This window comes from Hypomesus nipponensis, chromosome 7 (genome assembly GCF_054491055.1).
Source record: "Hypomesus nipponensis isolate SF chromosome 7, ASM5449105v1, whole genome shotgun sequence".
Classification (NCBI taxonomy): domain Eukaryota; kingdom Metazoa; phylum Chordata; class Actinopteri; order Osmeriformes; family Osmeridae; genus Hypomesus; species Hypomesus nipponensis.
This window is the reverse complement of record NC_140367.1, coordinates 5,319,323-5,335,000: the sequence shown is the minus strand read 5'-3', so window position 1 is coordinate 5,335,000 and position 15,678 is coordinate 5,319,323. Positions and strand designations below refer to the sequence as shown.

Genomic DNA, 15,678 nt, shown 5'->3' with positions numbered 1-15,678 from the left:
GCCATGCCAGATGCTCCAGAATGTCCTTAAGCTACTCTCCTAGTCTAAATCCTAGCCCGGGCTAGAACAGATTCCCAAGTCATTCAGGACTGGATACATGGGTTAACCTGAGGCTGTGAGACTGTGACCTACATGTAATTAAAGATCTAGTAATTAGGGCCATTTCCAAAGGAACGTCCAGAACATTTATACCAGGAACTGCAGCCTTGAGCTACACAGTCTCAGCTAATATCACTCACCATGAGCCCTTTCTTCAGCCTCCTGCTCTCATCAGTACCATCCTACTGAAGCTCCAGCAGATTACACAAGACCTTTTAAGCTTGCAGGCATGGGACTCAAACTAGCGACCTTCACATTACCAGCCTCCTTGCTCAAACCCCAGGCAGTGCTCGCCCACGTCCCCTTAACAACCTCCATCCCCCTTTCCACAGCTGTGTTCCGCCCACCCGTCACAACAACAGGCTGTGGTGACTCATGATCCATCATAACTTATCTTTGCAATTATCATAACAAACAAAAAAGACAACTCAATCCCCCTGCAGAAAAACAGGCCTTGACAGAAGTGAAAACTATCAATAACAGCACAGCCACGCATGTACAAGTGTATATGTTTAGGAGAATGTGTTGCATCTGATAGCAACCACTTCCTTGATAATATCGAGAGATAAACGTAAACATGAATTCCCTTGTTGTTGAACAGTCAGCCGAGCTTGATATGTCTTTTGACCGTTAACAGAATTGATGACAGACTTTGTCTGACATGTCAACAAATTAACTTGGAGCACAACATCACAGACACAAACACATATATGTAGGAATTCGACCTGCAATATGCACACACACAGACACCCAGACGCACACAAACACACACACACACACACAGGCTAGTTATCCCAGAGTCAGAGAGGAGAGCCAGTCTGTTGATAGCAGCTCTTTATGGATTTTCCTTCAGTCACTCTGCGCTGTGGATCAGTCCAGGTACAGCACTCTGATTGGCCATGGAAATGCCAGCTCACCAGCCTAGTGCCATTCTCTGATTGGCTATAGCCATGCCAACCTGCGTGCCCGCCAGACTTCTGATTGGCTACAGCCATGCCAGCCAGCAAGCCTGTCTTCCCCGGGCTCATGGCAATTATACACATGAAGTTACCAGAGGCCCTGAGGCTGTCTCCACAGCCCTCTCTTCTCCTCCTCTCTAGACCTCCCTCCCTCCTTCTTCACCGCTCATGTGTTCACACATGGCAATTTGCCCTACAGTCTCATTTGTGCGCTCCTCCTCCTCCCTCCTCCCATATCTCTCTCTCTCCCTCACACACACACACACTCTCTCTGTCTGTCCATCTCTGTTTTTCTCACTCTTTTTCTCTTTTTCTCTCCATCTCGACCCCAGGCCATCAGTTACCTCCCATGGAGACATTACATCACAGCGTTGTCATGAGCAACATATGAGACCCTGCCCAGCACTGAGAACGCCTGATTGATTTGGCCCAACTAATCGGCAGGCACACAAACACACACGTGTAAATGGATCTGCATAATCACTGAGGCACAACTACACACAAGTCAAACAAACAGGAAAAAAATGTATTTCTCTCTTCAGCGGTCTCATTGTTTATGATAATTGAACTATGCACTTTTGTAAAGCTCTCTCTTGGAAGTCATTTTGGATAAAAGCTAAATGAATACATTTAAATGTACAGACAGTATGTTCAATGAGACCCAATCAATCAAGTCCTTCAAACACATGAATATTTCTTCTCGTTCTCTCTCACTCTCTTACCTACACCACACTTCTGCCTACATCTCCTCCCTATCACTGTCTCCCCGAGGTGTTTGCTTCATAACACACTGCGTCTGGGCGGAATTTGATTCGTTTTTCTTCGCTTTACCTCTTTTCTCTTCTCTCCTTCCATTAGGAGACTAAATGGAAAATGGGTCTGTGGACACGAACAGGTCATGGCTTCGCCTGTGTGTCTGTAACTCCCTCATTTGGTCATTTTACGGCAGTGCTAATCAGGGTCGAGTGGGGAGACTCCTCCTTGCCGGTGAGCTCATCATCTATGCTCAGGGTCCACACTCTATCACAGGTAATGGAGGTGTCAGAGTGACTACTGTTCGCCAACAACAAACCCAACATAAACAACACGAAGAAACGTCATCCAAAATAAACATCAGGTATCAGAATTGAGAAATAACAGTTACATTGAATTAAACAGAATAGAATATAACAGAGATGTGGTGGATTGGTAGGGTTGTTAAGCAAATGCTAAGTGGATACCTCAGTCTGTGAGCCAACCAGTTTGCTATGTTCAAATCTCATAGCACAATCTTTCAGACTGTTCCAACTAGAACAAGGAGAGGCCAGTCTTATTGTTCTGTAGTCTACGTGTGTCTTATGAAGAGGAAGGGTAAGAGCAAAAGGCAACCGCTCTACTGCTGACATCAACAGAACCAAGATGGCTATCGTGGCTGTGGAGTTTTCTTGCAGTTCTTTAAGATTCGGGCAGAGCAGGGAGGAGGGAGAGCCTTGATGCATGCCAATGGGACGGAAGAGGGCAGTTCAAAGCCTGCCCACCCATTGGTCTGGAGTTCCTGGTGCAGAGTTAGTATTGATTATGAGGTGTAACCTGGTACTGGCCTTAGCCACCACAGGGTAGCTACATCAGCAGAGAAGAAGAGAGGAAAGGAGAGGTCAATGCACTTTATGAGATCCCTTCCCATTAAATCTAGCTCTCTTTCACTGTGGATCAGATCCATTCTGGGTCAGCATCAATTCAATGAAACAAATGAATTTACTAGTGGGTCTCGGTGGAGAGATCTCTGTGGTAGAATTGGGTTTCCATGGATTCTGCTGCTGGGCCTCTGCTCTGAGCTGCGTCTTTTCTGACTGGGGGGCAGTGGATTTAATGAACTCTGCTTCACTTGCCTGCCAGGCTAATCAGCAGAGAATAGAGCACACACACACAACAGCACGCACACACACGCGCGCACACACACACACACACACACACACACACTGAGAGTTTTAAATGACCTCTCTGTGACTGTGGCGCTCCATGTGACACTGTGGACGGCATCTCCATCCGTTGCCCGGGGAGACAGCAGAGAGAGTTCCGTTTGGCCGCCCGCAGCCTCCCTCTCTCTCTTTGTCATAATCAATCCAATTATGGGATTACATCATGGATTATTGACCAGTCCCCCCTGAGTCCAATTTGTCTGGATGAAATCCCTTATTACAAATTCTCAGACAACGTACTGTCAGATGATTTTTTAGCTTTACTGGTGTCCAACGCTGGCCGTCAGAATTCCTACACACACACACACACACACACACACACACACACACACATGGACATGGACACACAGATACGAACAGTTGACATGTGTGCGGATATGGATGCGTGTGTATGTTTGTGTGTGTGTGTACGTACAGTGTACCTCATAGATAAAACCACAAGCATGGACACACACACATGGATACGAGAAGACTGGGTAGGAGGTTTGGCGTGGACACACACACATGCACACACCCACAAACTCACGCTCACACAACTACCAAAATGAGGAGAGCTGAAACAGTTAAGCCCCCACCGAAGGAACCAGGCGGTTGTAACTAAGTGTCCAATTTAGCAAACCCCCCTGTCGTCACGGCCCAGTGATATATGGGGTCTGAGCGCTGCTCTGACAAAACAGCCGACAGCCTTAGACAGCGTTAGCCTCAAGACAAATGAGAATGATTTAAAGCACACACAGGAGGTGAATTACTGACTCCAGTTCTGGTGGGGCGGGATGGGGTGTGTGTACGTGTGTGTGTGCGTGTGTGGGGGGGGATGTCTTACTGTGCTCAAAGTACTAGCACTTATGAACATCCTCACAGGCGTTGGCACGTCCAAACACAACACACAGGCACATTGTGGTGATATACAGCATAATGTGCTAACACCATCCACACTTACATACACACACACACACACACACACACACACACACACATACATACATTCAGCATAGACTTTCCTGATGGCAGTGCGTGATGACAGTACAGTAACACTCCTCAGACCACATGCTTCCACAGCCCAGAGATAGCTCTCGACACCCGATATCTCTGCTGTGGTCCTCATCACCCACCGACACGTCAGCACGTTTAACCATGCAGACCTGTTCAGTCTTCTGCTGACTTAACAGGAAACACGGAACAACCCTGGTTTAGGAGGAGAGAATAGGACAGGAGCAGAGAGGAGCAGAGAGGAGCAGAAAGGAGCGGAGAGGAGCGGAGAGGAGAAGAGCAGAGAGGAGCGGAGAGGAGCGGAGAGGAGCGGAGAGGAGCGGAGAGGAGCGGAGAGGAGAAGAGCGGATAGGAGAGGAGAGGAGAGGAGCAGAGAGGAGCGGAGAGGAGCGGAGAGGAGCGGAGAGGAGCGGAGAGGAGAAGAGCGGATAGGAGAGGAGAGGAGAGGAGAGGAGAGGAGCGGAGCGGAGAGGAGCGGAGAGGAGCGGATAGGAGAGGAGAGGAGAGGAGAGGAGAGGAGAGGAGAGGATAGGATAGGAGAGGAGCGGATAGGAGAGGAGAGGAGAGGAGAGGAGAGGAGAGGAGAGGAGAGGAGAGGAGAGGAGAGGAGAGGAGAGGAGAGGAGAGGAGAGGAGAGGAGAGGAGAGGAGAGGAGAGGAGAGGAGAGGAGAGGAGAGGAGAGGACAGGAGAGGAGCGGATAGGAGAGGAGAGGATAGGAGAGGAGAGGAGAGGAGCGGAGAGGAGCGAAGAGGGAGCATATGGTCAGACAGACACAGTGAACCATGACTTGAAGCCATCAGGGTAAGTTAGTGCTCTCCTCGTCAGTCTTACCCCAACAGCCAGTGGAGCTGACACAAACACACATTCATGCATACACAAACACACGCACACACACACAAGCAAGCACATACATTCAGTATATATACACACACACACACACTACTGCTCAAACCCTGACAAAATAATCAAACCAAATAGTGGCAAGAGTGAATTAAATAGAACAGGAGATAGAGAGAGAGAGAGAGAGAGAGAGAGAGAGAGAGAGAGAGAGAGAGAGAGAGAGAGAGAGAGAGAGAGAGAGAGAGAGAGACAGAGACAGAGACAGAGACAGAGACAGAGACAGAGACAGAGACAGAGACAGAGACAGAGACAGAGACAGAGACAGAGAACATTCATACTCCTTTAAAGCCAACAGTAAGAACTGAAAATTAAAGACAGTCCATTTCATATGGTATGTGTTTATGATTAAGAAAATTGACTTAACTCTGCAGTATCTATTAATAACGATCTAATTCCAACACCACAGAGATATGAAGCACAAATACAAAAGTCTTCACCGACAATTCTACAGCTCTTATACCATTGGCTAATGAGTGTCTTGGTGTGCACGGGCTCACTCAGCCTGTTTCCAGACATTTGGCTGCTCTGCTAACTAGCACGGCTTACTCTAATTCCCTCAGAGAGAGAGCCAGCGCCAAGGACTCCAAGAGATCCAATAGCTTTCTTTTCTTTTCCCGCTCCCTTCTTCCCTCCATGCTAATAACCATCCCTTCTCCTGTTCTATCCCTCTCTCTCTGCTAATAACCAACGCCAATGTGCTCTGACACCAAGCCAGGAGACGGACTTCTCTCTCACACACACACACACACACACACACACTTGTGCACACACACACGCAATCTCTCTTTCTCTTCTCACAGACACTCACACGCAAACTAATCTTGTTAGCAGTAGAAGACAAGGCTTTAGAATGGGATGGTCGTAGAAACGTTTATACCTAATACCAAGCTTATACCTAATACCAAGCCAGGGCAGTTATACATTAAATTATTATTGTTACCCAGCAGTGAATATGGTTGTGTGTGTGTGTGTATGGGAATACTGCCTGTGTGCAAATGTTTGCATATGAATTCTCAGAACACGATTGGGTTAGCTGGGTTAGCTTGGTTATCTTAGTCAGCTCACAGTAGATTTTGTATCACTGTGTACGTCGCTGCAGCTTTACTCTAAATCTTTCAAACACAGCCACAGATAAAACAACCATAGAAAGGTCTGCCAACTGTTATCGTCTTCCACACACGGAGAGCTCCGTTACATTACTCTGATCAGCTTTCCATGTAGGTGCTGAGGTCCCTGTCGTTGGCCTGACTTATGATATCTTTATCAGGCTTCTGGACTCTGCTTGCCCCTAACCTTGCTTCTTCTGTAGTTTGTCTGGAACGGCCAGTCGACTGCAAGCACCCACACCTGCTTAAGCATCAACCCTGATCTAACCTTGGAGCCAAGAAATATAATGAATACTATTACAGTTTACCATTATGCCGGGTTTTATGAGTGTGTGTGTGTATGTGTGTGTGTGTGTGTGTGTGTGTGTGTGTATGCAAGTTTAAAATAGAATGGGGTGATACTGATCAGGCTACTTGAGGGAGGAGATGAAGCACCTACAAAGACACAGGAAATTGGCTTTGTCACTTCACTGTGTATCTTTTGTGCATGTGTGTGTGTATTTGTGTGTGTGTTCTTTAGTCTTACCAGGGCGTGACATAGTGTAGTCAGGCGTGGGCAGAGTTGATGGTGAGTTACAAGGATGATGTGTGGACTGTGGCCAACACGACTAGTGTCAAAAGTGTGTGTGTTAGTGTGTGTGTGGGTGGGGGTGCGTTTGTGTTTGTGCCAAGCCACAGAGGCAACAGGGGTGTGTGTGCGTGCCAAGCCTTTGGTGACAGTGACTGTGGCTGTGTGTGTGTGTTTATGGCTGTGTGTATGTGTATTTGTGTGTGTGTGTGTGCAAGTGTGACTGCATGAGTGTGCTTGCGTGTGTTGGTGGGTGTGTTTGCCATTCAGTTGGTGGGATAGGTGACCTTGGTGGAGCTTCCAACCGTGACACAGTAAGCAGGAGATGTCACTGTGCCAGCCTGGCTCAGCACCGCTCACAAAGACGACCAGCAAACAGCTCCATAGCCACCAGCATCTGAACCCTGCTCTGGGGATCCAACACTCGTCTCCCAACACTAACCTTTACATCAAACTAGTTTACTATCAACTGACCACTGCTGTTGCAAGCCTGCATTACAGCAGTACCGCTAAGCCCTACTCCACTCTGAAATACATCTTTTATTACCAGACTATTAATGTTGTATGAAGACCGGACAAGATACAAGCTACTGAATCAATCATTGTGAATGTAAAGGCTCGTACACATGAAAACTTAATGACTGTACGTCCACAGATTTTAAATGTAGTGGAATACTAGAAAATCTCTGTTGAATAACTGAGATTTATTAAACAATGAACAATAAATTATGAAACACAAAACAAACTGAAACTGTTTTACTTCTGACCTTGCTAACACTCGTGATCAATCCATCACTAACAAGGGCAACATTTCGTTTGACCAATCAAAACCTCCATACATGTCTCTTTACAAGAAGTCAGACCAAAACAGATCCAGATTACATTTTTCATTCCTATCATCTGATTACGGCTCAGTGCTATCATGGCCTGTAATCCATCTCAAGTATGCCGTCACCTTGACAGAAGATGAATGATGTCACCATATCCGTCTCCACTTCCTTTTCTTCCTCGCACTCTGAGGTTCCGCCCTTGCCAACATGCCCTTGTAACCCCGAGCGGCACGTGGACAACCCTCCATCCGTCTCGCCTTCTTTTTCCTCTCCTCTACTCTCCTCCGACTATCACAGTGGATCGATATGATAGATGGATGAGCTGTGTAGCAGCCGACCTAAAACCTGATGAACAGCGACCCAGGACAGAAGAACAGCCTCTCAAGACACAGTAGCCATGCTGTGAGGTGCCGTGTACAGAAGAGGGGGGGACAATGGAGATTCTGTCTCGCCATAAAGCTCCTTCAGTAGAATTGCAAAGTAAAATGGAAGTGAGATGTTATTTCAGTCCTTTTCAGCAGACCTCCCCTATCATTAAAAATGATGAAATGATGAATCATTGGTTTCATTATGCCGTTTCACACTTTGAGCCTCGGCTTTTGAAACTCCAGGGGAGCAGGCCCGAGAACGCAGAGAGACTGGAGAAGCCGCTCGCCTCTCAATCCCCCTCTCCATCCCTCCCTCCCCCAGTCACCCGTCACAACAAGAGAAATGATAGAGACCCTTCTGTGAAGACAGTCACCATAGGGGGTAAAATACACCAGTAAACTCCCTCTGAGTCGCGCTACTTCCCACCCTCAAACCTAGTCCCCCCCTCTTCTCTTCCCCTCCTTCCAACAGGCCCCCTGCTTCTCTCTCTCTCTCTCTCTCTCTCTACTCTACTGCAATCTCTCTTTCCCTCTCTCTCTCCCTCCTCTAAACCCCTCTCTCCCTGTGTGTGCTGTTACAGTCAGAGTCACAATAGGAGGAGAGAGGCCTCGGTGATTAAGTGCTTCTAATTGGAGCCTGGTTAAGATTCGAGGACGGAACAATGAAAAGCTGTGATGGACGATGGCGTTGTTTCTTACACCGGGACGAGAAAGCTTGTTATGCAAGACGGAGGAGGGGGTCGGGGGGGGGGGGGGGGGGGGTTGCAACCGGGGCGGTCATGTGGTTGTCTGAGGTAGTGCCAGACCCATGGCAGACGATCCTTACTTTCTGCCATGCCTAAAGCTGTGACTAAACACATGAAAAGCTGGTGACAAGTTCTGAATGCAGCGGGAGGAAGGCCTGACAGGATAATAACAGGTTGAGAACAGGTAGAACAGAAAGACGGGGAAAAAAAGCTTTCAGAGATTCAGAGAAAAAGTGAATGCAGGAGAGAAACACTCAGGAGAAGTGTGAACTATGCAGAGACAGTGTTTTGGTAAAAGCGTTATGGAGACATTAAACCCCCTCTCGTCCTTCATTCAGAAGGCAACTTAACCAAACACTACACTAAAGCCAACGTGTGAATAAATGGGGCAGAACATACGTCCCGCATTTAAAATGACAGCAGGAGCACTTTCGAAATGATCGTTACGATCAGTAATAACATGTCTTGTGTCTTTATTTGATCCAGTGTATTATTACAGTGACGAAGGGTTTGAGATGACACGATGCGAGATGTCTTCACGGTGTTCTCCTCCGGTCGCGTGGACCGCCCGTGTGCGTGTGCTCTCTCCAGAGGCAGCCTCGGCACTGTGACGTCACCGTGTGCCAGAGTGTTCAACAGTGAGGAAGAGTGTGTGTGTGTGTGGTCCGGAGGCTGTGCAACTGCTGCCGCCATCCTGCTCCCAGATGGTGCGTTTACGTAAGCACAACGCTCGTTACACACACACGGCTAAGCATGCAGGGCCAGGGGTCGTCGAGGTCGGCTACCAATACATACAGAATCACTGAAGAGCGAGGATGGAAGAAAAGTTTTTAGTGTTTGGAACAGTGTGTGTCCCAAGAGTCGTGGCTGGAGTTCACCGTACTGGATCACCAGTAGAAGAAAGTTGACTCTGTGGAACTGTATGTTTTTCTGTGTTCCTGAGAGAATTGGAATGGTGAGGGTTCGTGACCCGATACAGAAATGTACAAAGTGTGTTGGACTGCCTTGAACAGACAACGAGCCAAAAGTTGACTTCATAAACAATACGTTGCTGAATGCCCTGAGAGGAGAACCAAGGAACAGCGTGTCAAAGTCATGACATTCAAACAAGACCTGCGTCGATGGAACCCAAGTTTGTTTTGAGTCTTCATGGCCTGACTTCATCCAGCCTATGTATCTGTTCTCCTTTAAAGAGTTTGTCATCGGGACACCCTGTTCACCAAACTCTCTGTGTAAGAGAGGTGAAACTATGAACAAACAATATGAGGGGACGTTTGATGTGTATCATTGGGCAGCCTGTTGCACTTGGCTTCACTGTACTGAACCCTACTCAAGTGCACCCCAGGCACTACTTGCTTGCATGAATGTACAGAATACGAGTCATGGAATGATCATGGGCCCCCAGTGTGGGACTAGTACAGAGGCCCTGGAGGTCTGGAGGGCTCTGGAGGTATGACAGGCCCTCTCTCCTTCTGTTGATGTCTGATCGTCTGTTCCCCTAGCTGGGCAGATGGAGTCTAGCGTCTGGGGGGGTGGGGAGGTTGGTTAAGAGCTCACAGTAGCTCTAGCTAGGAGCGAGCGAGCGAGCGGGGCAGACGTTAGTAGGAAGCGAGGGGGAGAGGCAGGATGGGAGGGAGGGGTGTGTGGGGGGAAGGGAGGGCTGTGTTGAGGAGATTGATGGGTATATTTAAATTAATACGCCAAACTGACAGCAAGCCAATGGAGCGAGACACAGACAGAACAGGACTCTTATGTCAGGCAGCACATGCTGACTGCTGAGCACATACACACACATGCACACACGCACACACGCACACACAAACACACGCACACACACATGCACGCACACGCATGAAATGCACATTTCCTGCACCATAGTCAGCAACTACACCAAGGGGAATCACACTGGCAGTCAACTAGTCCTAGATTTCACACTGACAACAAGTCCAAGCAGTTAAAGGGAAGAGAGAGACACAGAGAGAGAGAGACAGAGAGAGAGAAAGACAGGGAGAGGGGGACAGAGATCAAGGAAGAAAGGAAGAGGGAGAGAGAGGGAAATAGACAGTGAAAGAGTGAGAGAGATAAGAAAAAAAGACACTTGCAGAGAGTAAGAGAGAGAGAGAGAGAGAGAGAGAGAGAGAGAGAGAGAGAGAGAGAGAGAGAGAGAGAGAGAGACAGACAGAGAGACAGACAGAGAGACAGAGAGACGGAGACGGCACTAAGTGAAGGAAGGCCAAGTAAGTGTAATTGAACACTGACTTTAAACAGTAAATTCAATTTTCACCTTGCGCCATACACACACTTCACATTTACACACTCCTTAAAAAACACAGACACACACACACATACAGACAATAAGCTGGGGTGTGCTTGGAGGGTGTCCTACCTAATTTGGGCAGGGAGTATTTGACTTTGAAGTAGTCCTCGTAGAACTGCAGCATCCTCTTGGTGATGTGGAGTGCATAGTCCCCTGCTCCACTAGCAATGGCATCCGGCCGCGCGTACAGGCGGATCTGAGGGGACAGGAAGAAATAGAGAGAGAGAACACCATAAGAAGGAGAGGGATGAGAGGAGGAGAGAGGGGGATGAAGAGGACAGGAGCTGTTACCCCTCTGCATTGGACTGTTTGTTTATTCCTCAGCTCACTGGAGAATTCTGTTAAACGTCCGACTCTGTTAGAGTATAAAAGAAGTTGGCTCTCTACTGGTCTGTGTGTGTGTTTGTGGGTGTGTGTGTCTGTTTCCACAGCCAGGGACATGAGCGGTAAAAGCCGTGCGACTCTTCCAATCTCGGTTTCACAAGATCCCCCCTCGTTCAAGTTCAAATTCAATTTCAAGTTTGCCATTGTGCTTGCTCGTGTTTGCTGTCTGTGTGTGTTCACAACACCTACAAGACACGGCTAAGTCTAACATCATCAACCCGCTCATTCAGTCTTGATCCCTCCTCCGCTCCATCGTTGCAATGAACATCCTCATGTCATCCATCACAGGAATGACGTGCAGCCATTCCAGGTGATGCTTACGGCAGCTGTGACATTAAGAGCACTAGAACCTGCCTGGAGGTGAGGATAGGAGAGAAGTGGAGAGAGGAGGAAAGGTGAGAAGTGGAGAAGGGAGGAGAGGTGAGAAGTAGAGAAGGGAGGAGAGGCCAGGAGAGGGGAGGAGAGGGGAGGGGAGGAGATTTTGCTCTGTGTTTTCCTCTGGAAGAGAGTGATGGCCTCTCAGAGGCGAAAAGGGAGGCTGATGCATTTTCCTGGAACACACTCATCCATCCATCGCTGTGCTGAGCAGATGGGAACACCTCTAGCCTGGAGTAAAACGTGGGGAGTAAAGATGGCTTCCCTCACCTGAGGAGGAATGGGATGGGAGGCTTTAAAGCTCATGTACCTCATACTGAGTAATGTGCTGTTGTTGTTTGTGGTGGCCCCTCCTAACAGTTATTGTTTATGCTCGGGTAAATCAATAATTCCATACTCACAGGGCACAATCCCTAGCTTGCCAGGCTTGACAGCCTACATACATTCCCCTGGGACAAGAACACTAGCCTTAACCGTTGCTCAAGGAAGCTATTATGCTTAATGTTTCACCATCAGAGCATTAATACAGGCAATGGCTAATTAGCATTTTCTCACAGGGCCAATCCCCCTGGCTGCTGATTGACAGGTGAGGACATGATGTTATGGAGAGGATGGTGTACAGGCAAAGCGCCTATCAGCAGAGCAGCGCACAAAGGGAAGAAACTTAATAAGACTGGAGACTTACATCTACACAGGGTACTCAAGGCTGCGACAGTGCGACACCAAGGTGTGCATACGCTTTGACGTACGTGTGTTTGCGACGTGCTAGCCGATGAAATGTGAAGCGGGATGTTAAGTTACACACACCTTCTGATAATAAGCGGAAGCATACGTGTGAGTGTGTGTGAGTGTGTGTGTGAGTGTGTGTGTGTGTCTGCGAGTGTGTTTCTGTGTGTGTTAAGGTCCACAGGGAGTACGGAGAGATAATGACATTTTCCGTCAATGTATTCTTCTCTCTCGATGGTGTCCTGAGGTCTTGGTGCCAGAGTGGGCTGCTCAGACCTCTGGCCTGCTGCCTTGGAGGGAAGACCACCCTAGAGGCTGGACAGGACCCACTCACACAGGGTCTACGGTATCATTGTCTCTGGGTGAAACAGTACAGGAGGACGCACAGGTCATGCATGTCATTTCAATCACTGACGGAATGGTTTGGAGATATTCATATATGTATGTGTGTGTGTGTTCGTGTGTGTGTGTTATAATGAGCCCCCAGGCAAATGTTGAGTGGCATGGGACAGGCATGATGTAGAATGAGGACACACTTGTCAATATGGACACATGACACATGACACATGTCGGTCAGCCAATCAGAGCTGTCTGAGAGTTGCTCCCTGTTCTCACGCAAGGATCCATTTCACATACTTCAATCCCACTGTTAGCATACAGAACTGTGCTTGTTCAGTGTTTAGGCTTCCTATAGGTCTCATATTATCTAGCTAGCTCAGTGAAACACAGCTGGCTTCATCCTTCCTGGTCTGATAGAGACTCAGCAACTGAGCACCACTGGCGTGCTGCCCCTCTCCCTGGCCCCTCCCCCTGGCCCCTCTCCCTGGCCCCTCCCCCTGGCCCCTCTCCCTGGCCTCTCTCCCTGGCCCCTCCCCCTGGCCCCTGGCCCCTCCCCGTGGCCCCTCCCCCTGGCCCCTGGCCCCTCCCCCTGGCCCCTCTCCCTGGCCCCTCCCCCTGGTCTCTCCCCCTGGCTCCTCTCCCTGGCCCCTCCCCCTGGTCCCTCTGCCTAGCCCCAGCTGCAGTGCTGTGGGCCCACAAAGCTGTCAGCCCGGAAGCTTGGCTCAGCTGAGCATGGCTAAACTTCTCAACTGCCACAGTTGATGTGGCGCTGGGCTGCTGGGTGGTTGGGGAGGAGGGGGGGGGGGTCCAGGGGGAGGATGTCTGAGGAGGGAGGGAGGTGCCACGCTGATAGCACTGTAGAAGGAGGGATGAGGAAGAGAGTGCTCTACATTCTGATACTCAACACGGAGAACATGCACGTGCAAATAACTGACGCTGGATCTCTCTGTCCATCTCCTGTCTCTTTCTGTCTGTCTCTCGCTATCTCTCTCTCTCAGTGTGAGTGACTCCAGTGACCGTTCTGTAGCACTGAGTAGAACCACCTCAGACACTCTCTGCTGCTTCTCCCCGCTCCACCGCCCCCGAACACGAGCCTTCCGTTGCAGCAGCCCTCGCTCCGCGGCCGCCATGCACCTCCATGATGGATGGACCAGGGGCCGGTGTTACCATGGTTATATGATTGATGGGCAAACACCGGTGCATGGTGTGACAGAGGAGAGGAGTGAGTGGGAGCGGAGAGGAGTGAGGGGGAAAGAAGAGGAGAGGAGTGAGGGGGAAAGAAGAGGAGAGGAGTGAGGGGGAAAGAAGAGGAGAGGAGTGAGGGGGAAAGAAGAGGAGAGGAGTGAGGGGGAAAGAAGAGGAGAGGAGAGCAGAGGAGAGGAGTGAGGGGGAAAGAAGAGGAGAGGAGTGAGGGGGAAAGAAGAGGAGAGGAGTGAGGGGGAAAGAAGAGGAGAGGAGTGAGGGGGAAAGAAGAGGAGAGGAGTGAGGGGGAAAGAAGAGGAGAGGAGTGAGGGGGAAAGAAGAGGAGAGGAGTGAGGGGGAAAGAAGAGGAGAGGAGTGAGGGGGAAAGAAGAGGAGAGGAGGGAGGGGGAAAGAAGAGGAGAGGAGAGCAGAGGAGAGGAGTGAGTGGGAAAGAAGAGGAGAGGAGAGCAGAGGACAGGAATAAAGGGGTGCGATGGGGATGACAGGAGAGGAGAATTAACTCTGAAAATACGGGGGGGGGGGGATAGATAGAGAGGGACATTGTTTAGAGTCCTATCATTGAGAGAGGAGCCGGTGTGGGGGTGATGATATGAGTGTCCTTGAGTAATGTTGTGGGTGATGAATGAGGAGCAATTACACTGATATGACTACTGGTGTGAGTGTGAGGGAGGGGGGAGTATGGCGGGGGAGACAGAAGGTGCAAAGTTAACAGCTTGGGAAGGTGAGAAAGTTGTCAAGATAAAGAAAAGGCAGCTGACTGGCGGCAGGACACCAGGGGAATGCTTAGAGATGATATTATCAGACGGTGACTGTGGAAGATGGATATGACAGACCTTGAGATGGCCTTGGAGAACACTCTAGAACATACAGCATGTGTAGATCAGAAGAACAGCTCGATCCATCAACCCGTTCCCCTGACCACCACTTACTATAAATGTGATTCATTGTAACTTAATCCAATGTTCTTCCATTTGCAGTAATCTCCTCTATACCAGTGCTCTCGACTCCACTTCCACAGGGTACTAAAGGTATACAAACTGCCCCTCTCCAACCCTGAAGAGCAGGGTAGTGCACCCTGACCTCAGACCACTTCCACAGGGTACTAAAGGTATACAAACTGCCCCTCTCCAACCCTGAAGAGCAGGGTAGTGCACCCTGACCTCAGACCACTTCCACAGGGTACTAAAGGTATACAAACTGCCCCTCTCCAACCCTGAAGAGCAGGGTAGTGCACCCTGACCTCAGACTCACCAGCACCCCGCTGTCCGTCAGCGCCTCTCTGTAGGTGAAGTTGCACACGGCCCAGGCCAGGTAGTAGGTGGACATCCTGGGCGTCCGGGAGAAGGCGTTGGTCACCCAGCCGTCGTCATCGGTGACGGAGGCCTCCACGGGCATGTTGGAGAGTGACAGGTAGGCAGGGTCGTGCCGCAGGCTGACCCGGAAGGTGGCCTTGAAGATGGGCTCATCGAAGCACGGGAACGCCTTCCTGGCGTGGGTGGGGGAGAACTGGGTGACCGCCATGTACCTGGAGGAGATTGGGGGGGCGGGGGGAAGAGACGGGGTTCACGTTAGATAAGGGGAAAGGAAATAAGCCATTTTAAATGGGCCAGGAGTTATTCTTGGGGAAAAAAAAGGCAATTTCACCTTGGCTCATCGCCTCCGAAATAAAACACCTGGCCTTAGAATACAGATGAGCAGGGGTTTCACTCACACACACACACACACACACACACACACACACACACATACACAGCCGTACCGGGCTGTAGGCACTTAGTATATGTGACAGTGTCCTCTGCAAGTTTGAAA

The 15,678-nt window shown here is 49.5% G+C and overlaps 1 protein-coding gene across 1 annotated transcript in view; it reads right to left on the bottom strand.

Annotated features, from left to right (window-relative positions):
- The window catches only part of LOC146276446 (thyrotropin-releasing hormone-degrading ectoenzyme-like), an 87,478-nt gene that overhangs the window by 67,004 nt on the left and 4,796 nt on the right, over positions 1–15,678 (bottom strand). Inside the window, exons 2-3 of the mRNA XM_084702010.1 lie at positions 15,121–15,394; positions 10,912–11,038 (exon numbers count right to left, since the gene is read on the bottom strand). Of these exons, the coding sequence (XP_084558136.1) occupies positions 10,912–11,038; positions 15,121–15,394 (401 nt within the window). The remainder of the gene's footprint in view (positions 1–10,911; positions 11,039–15,120; positions 15,395–15,678) is intronic.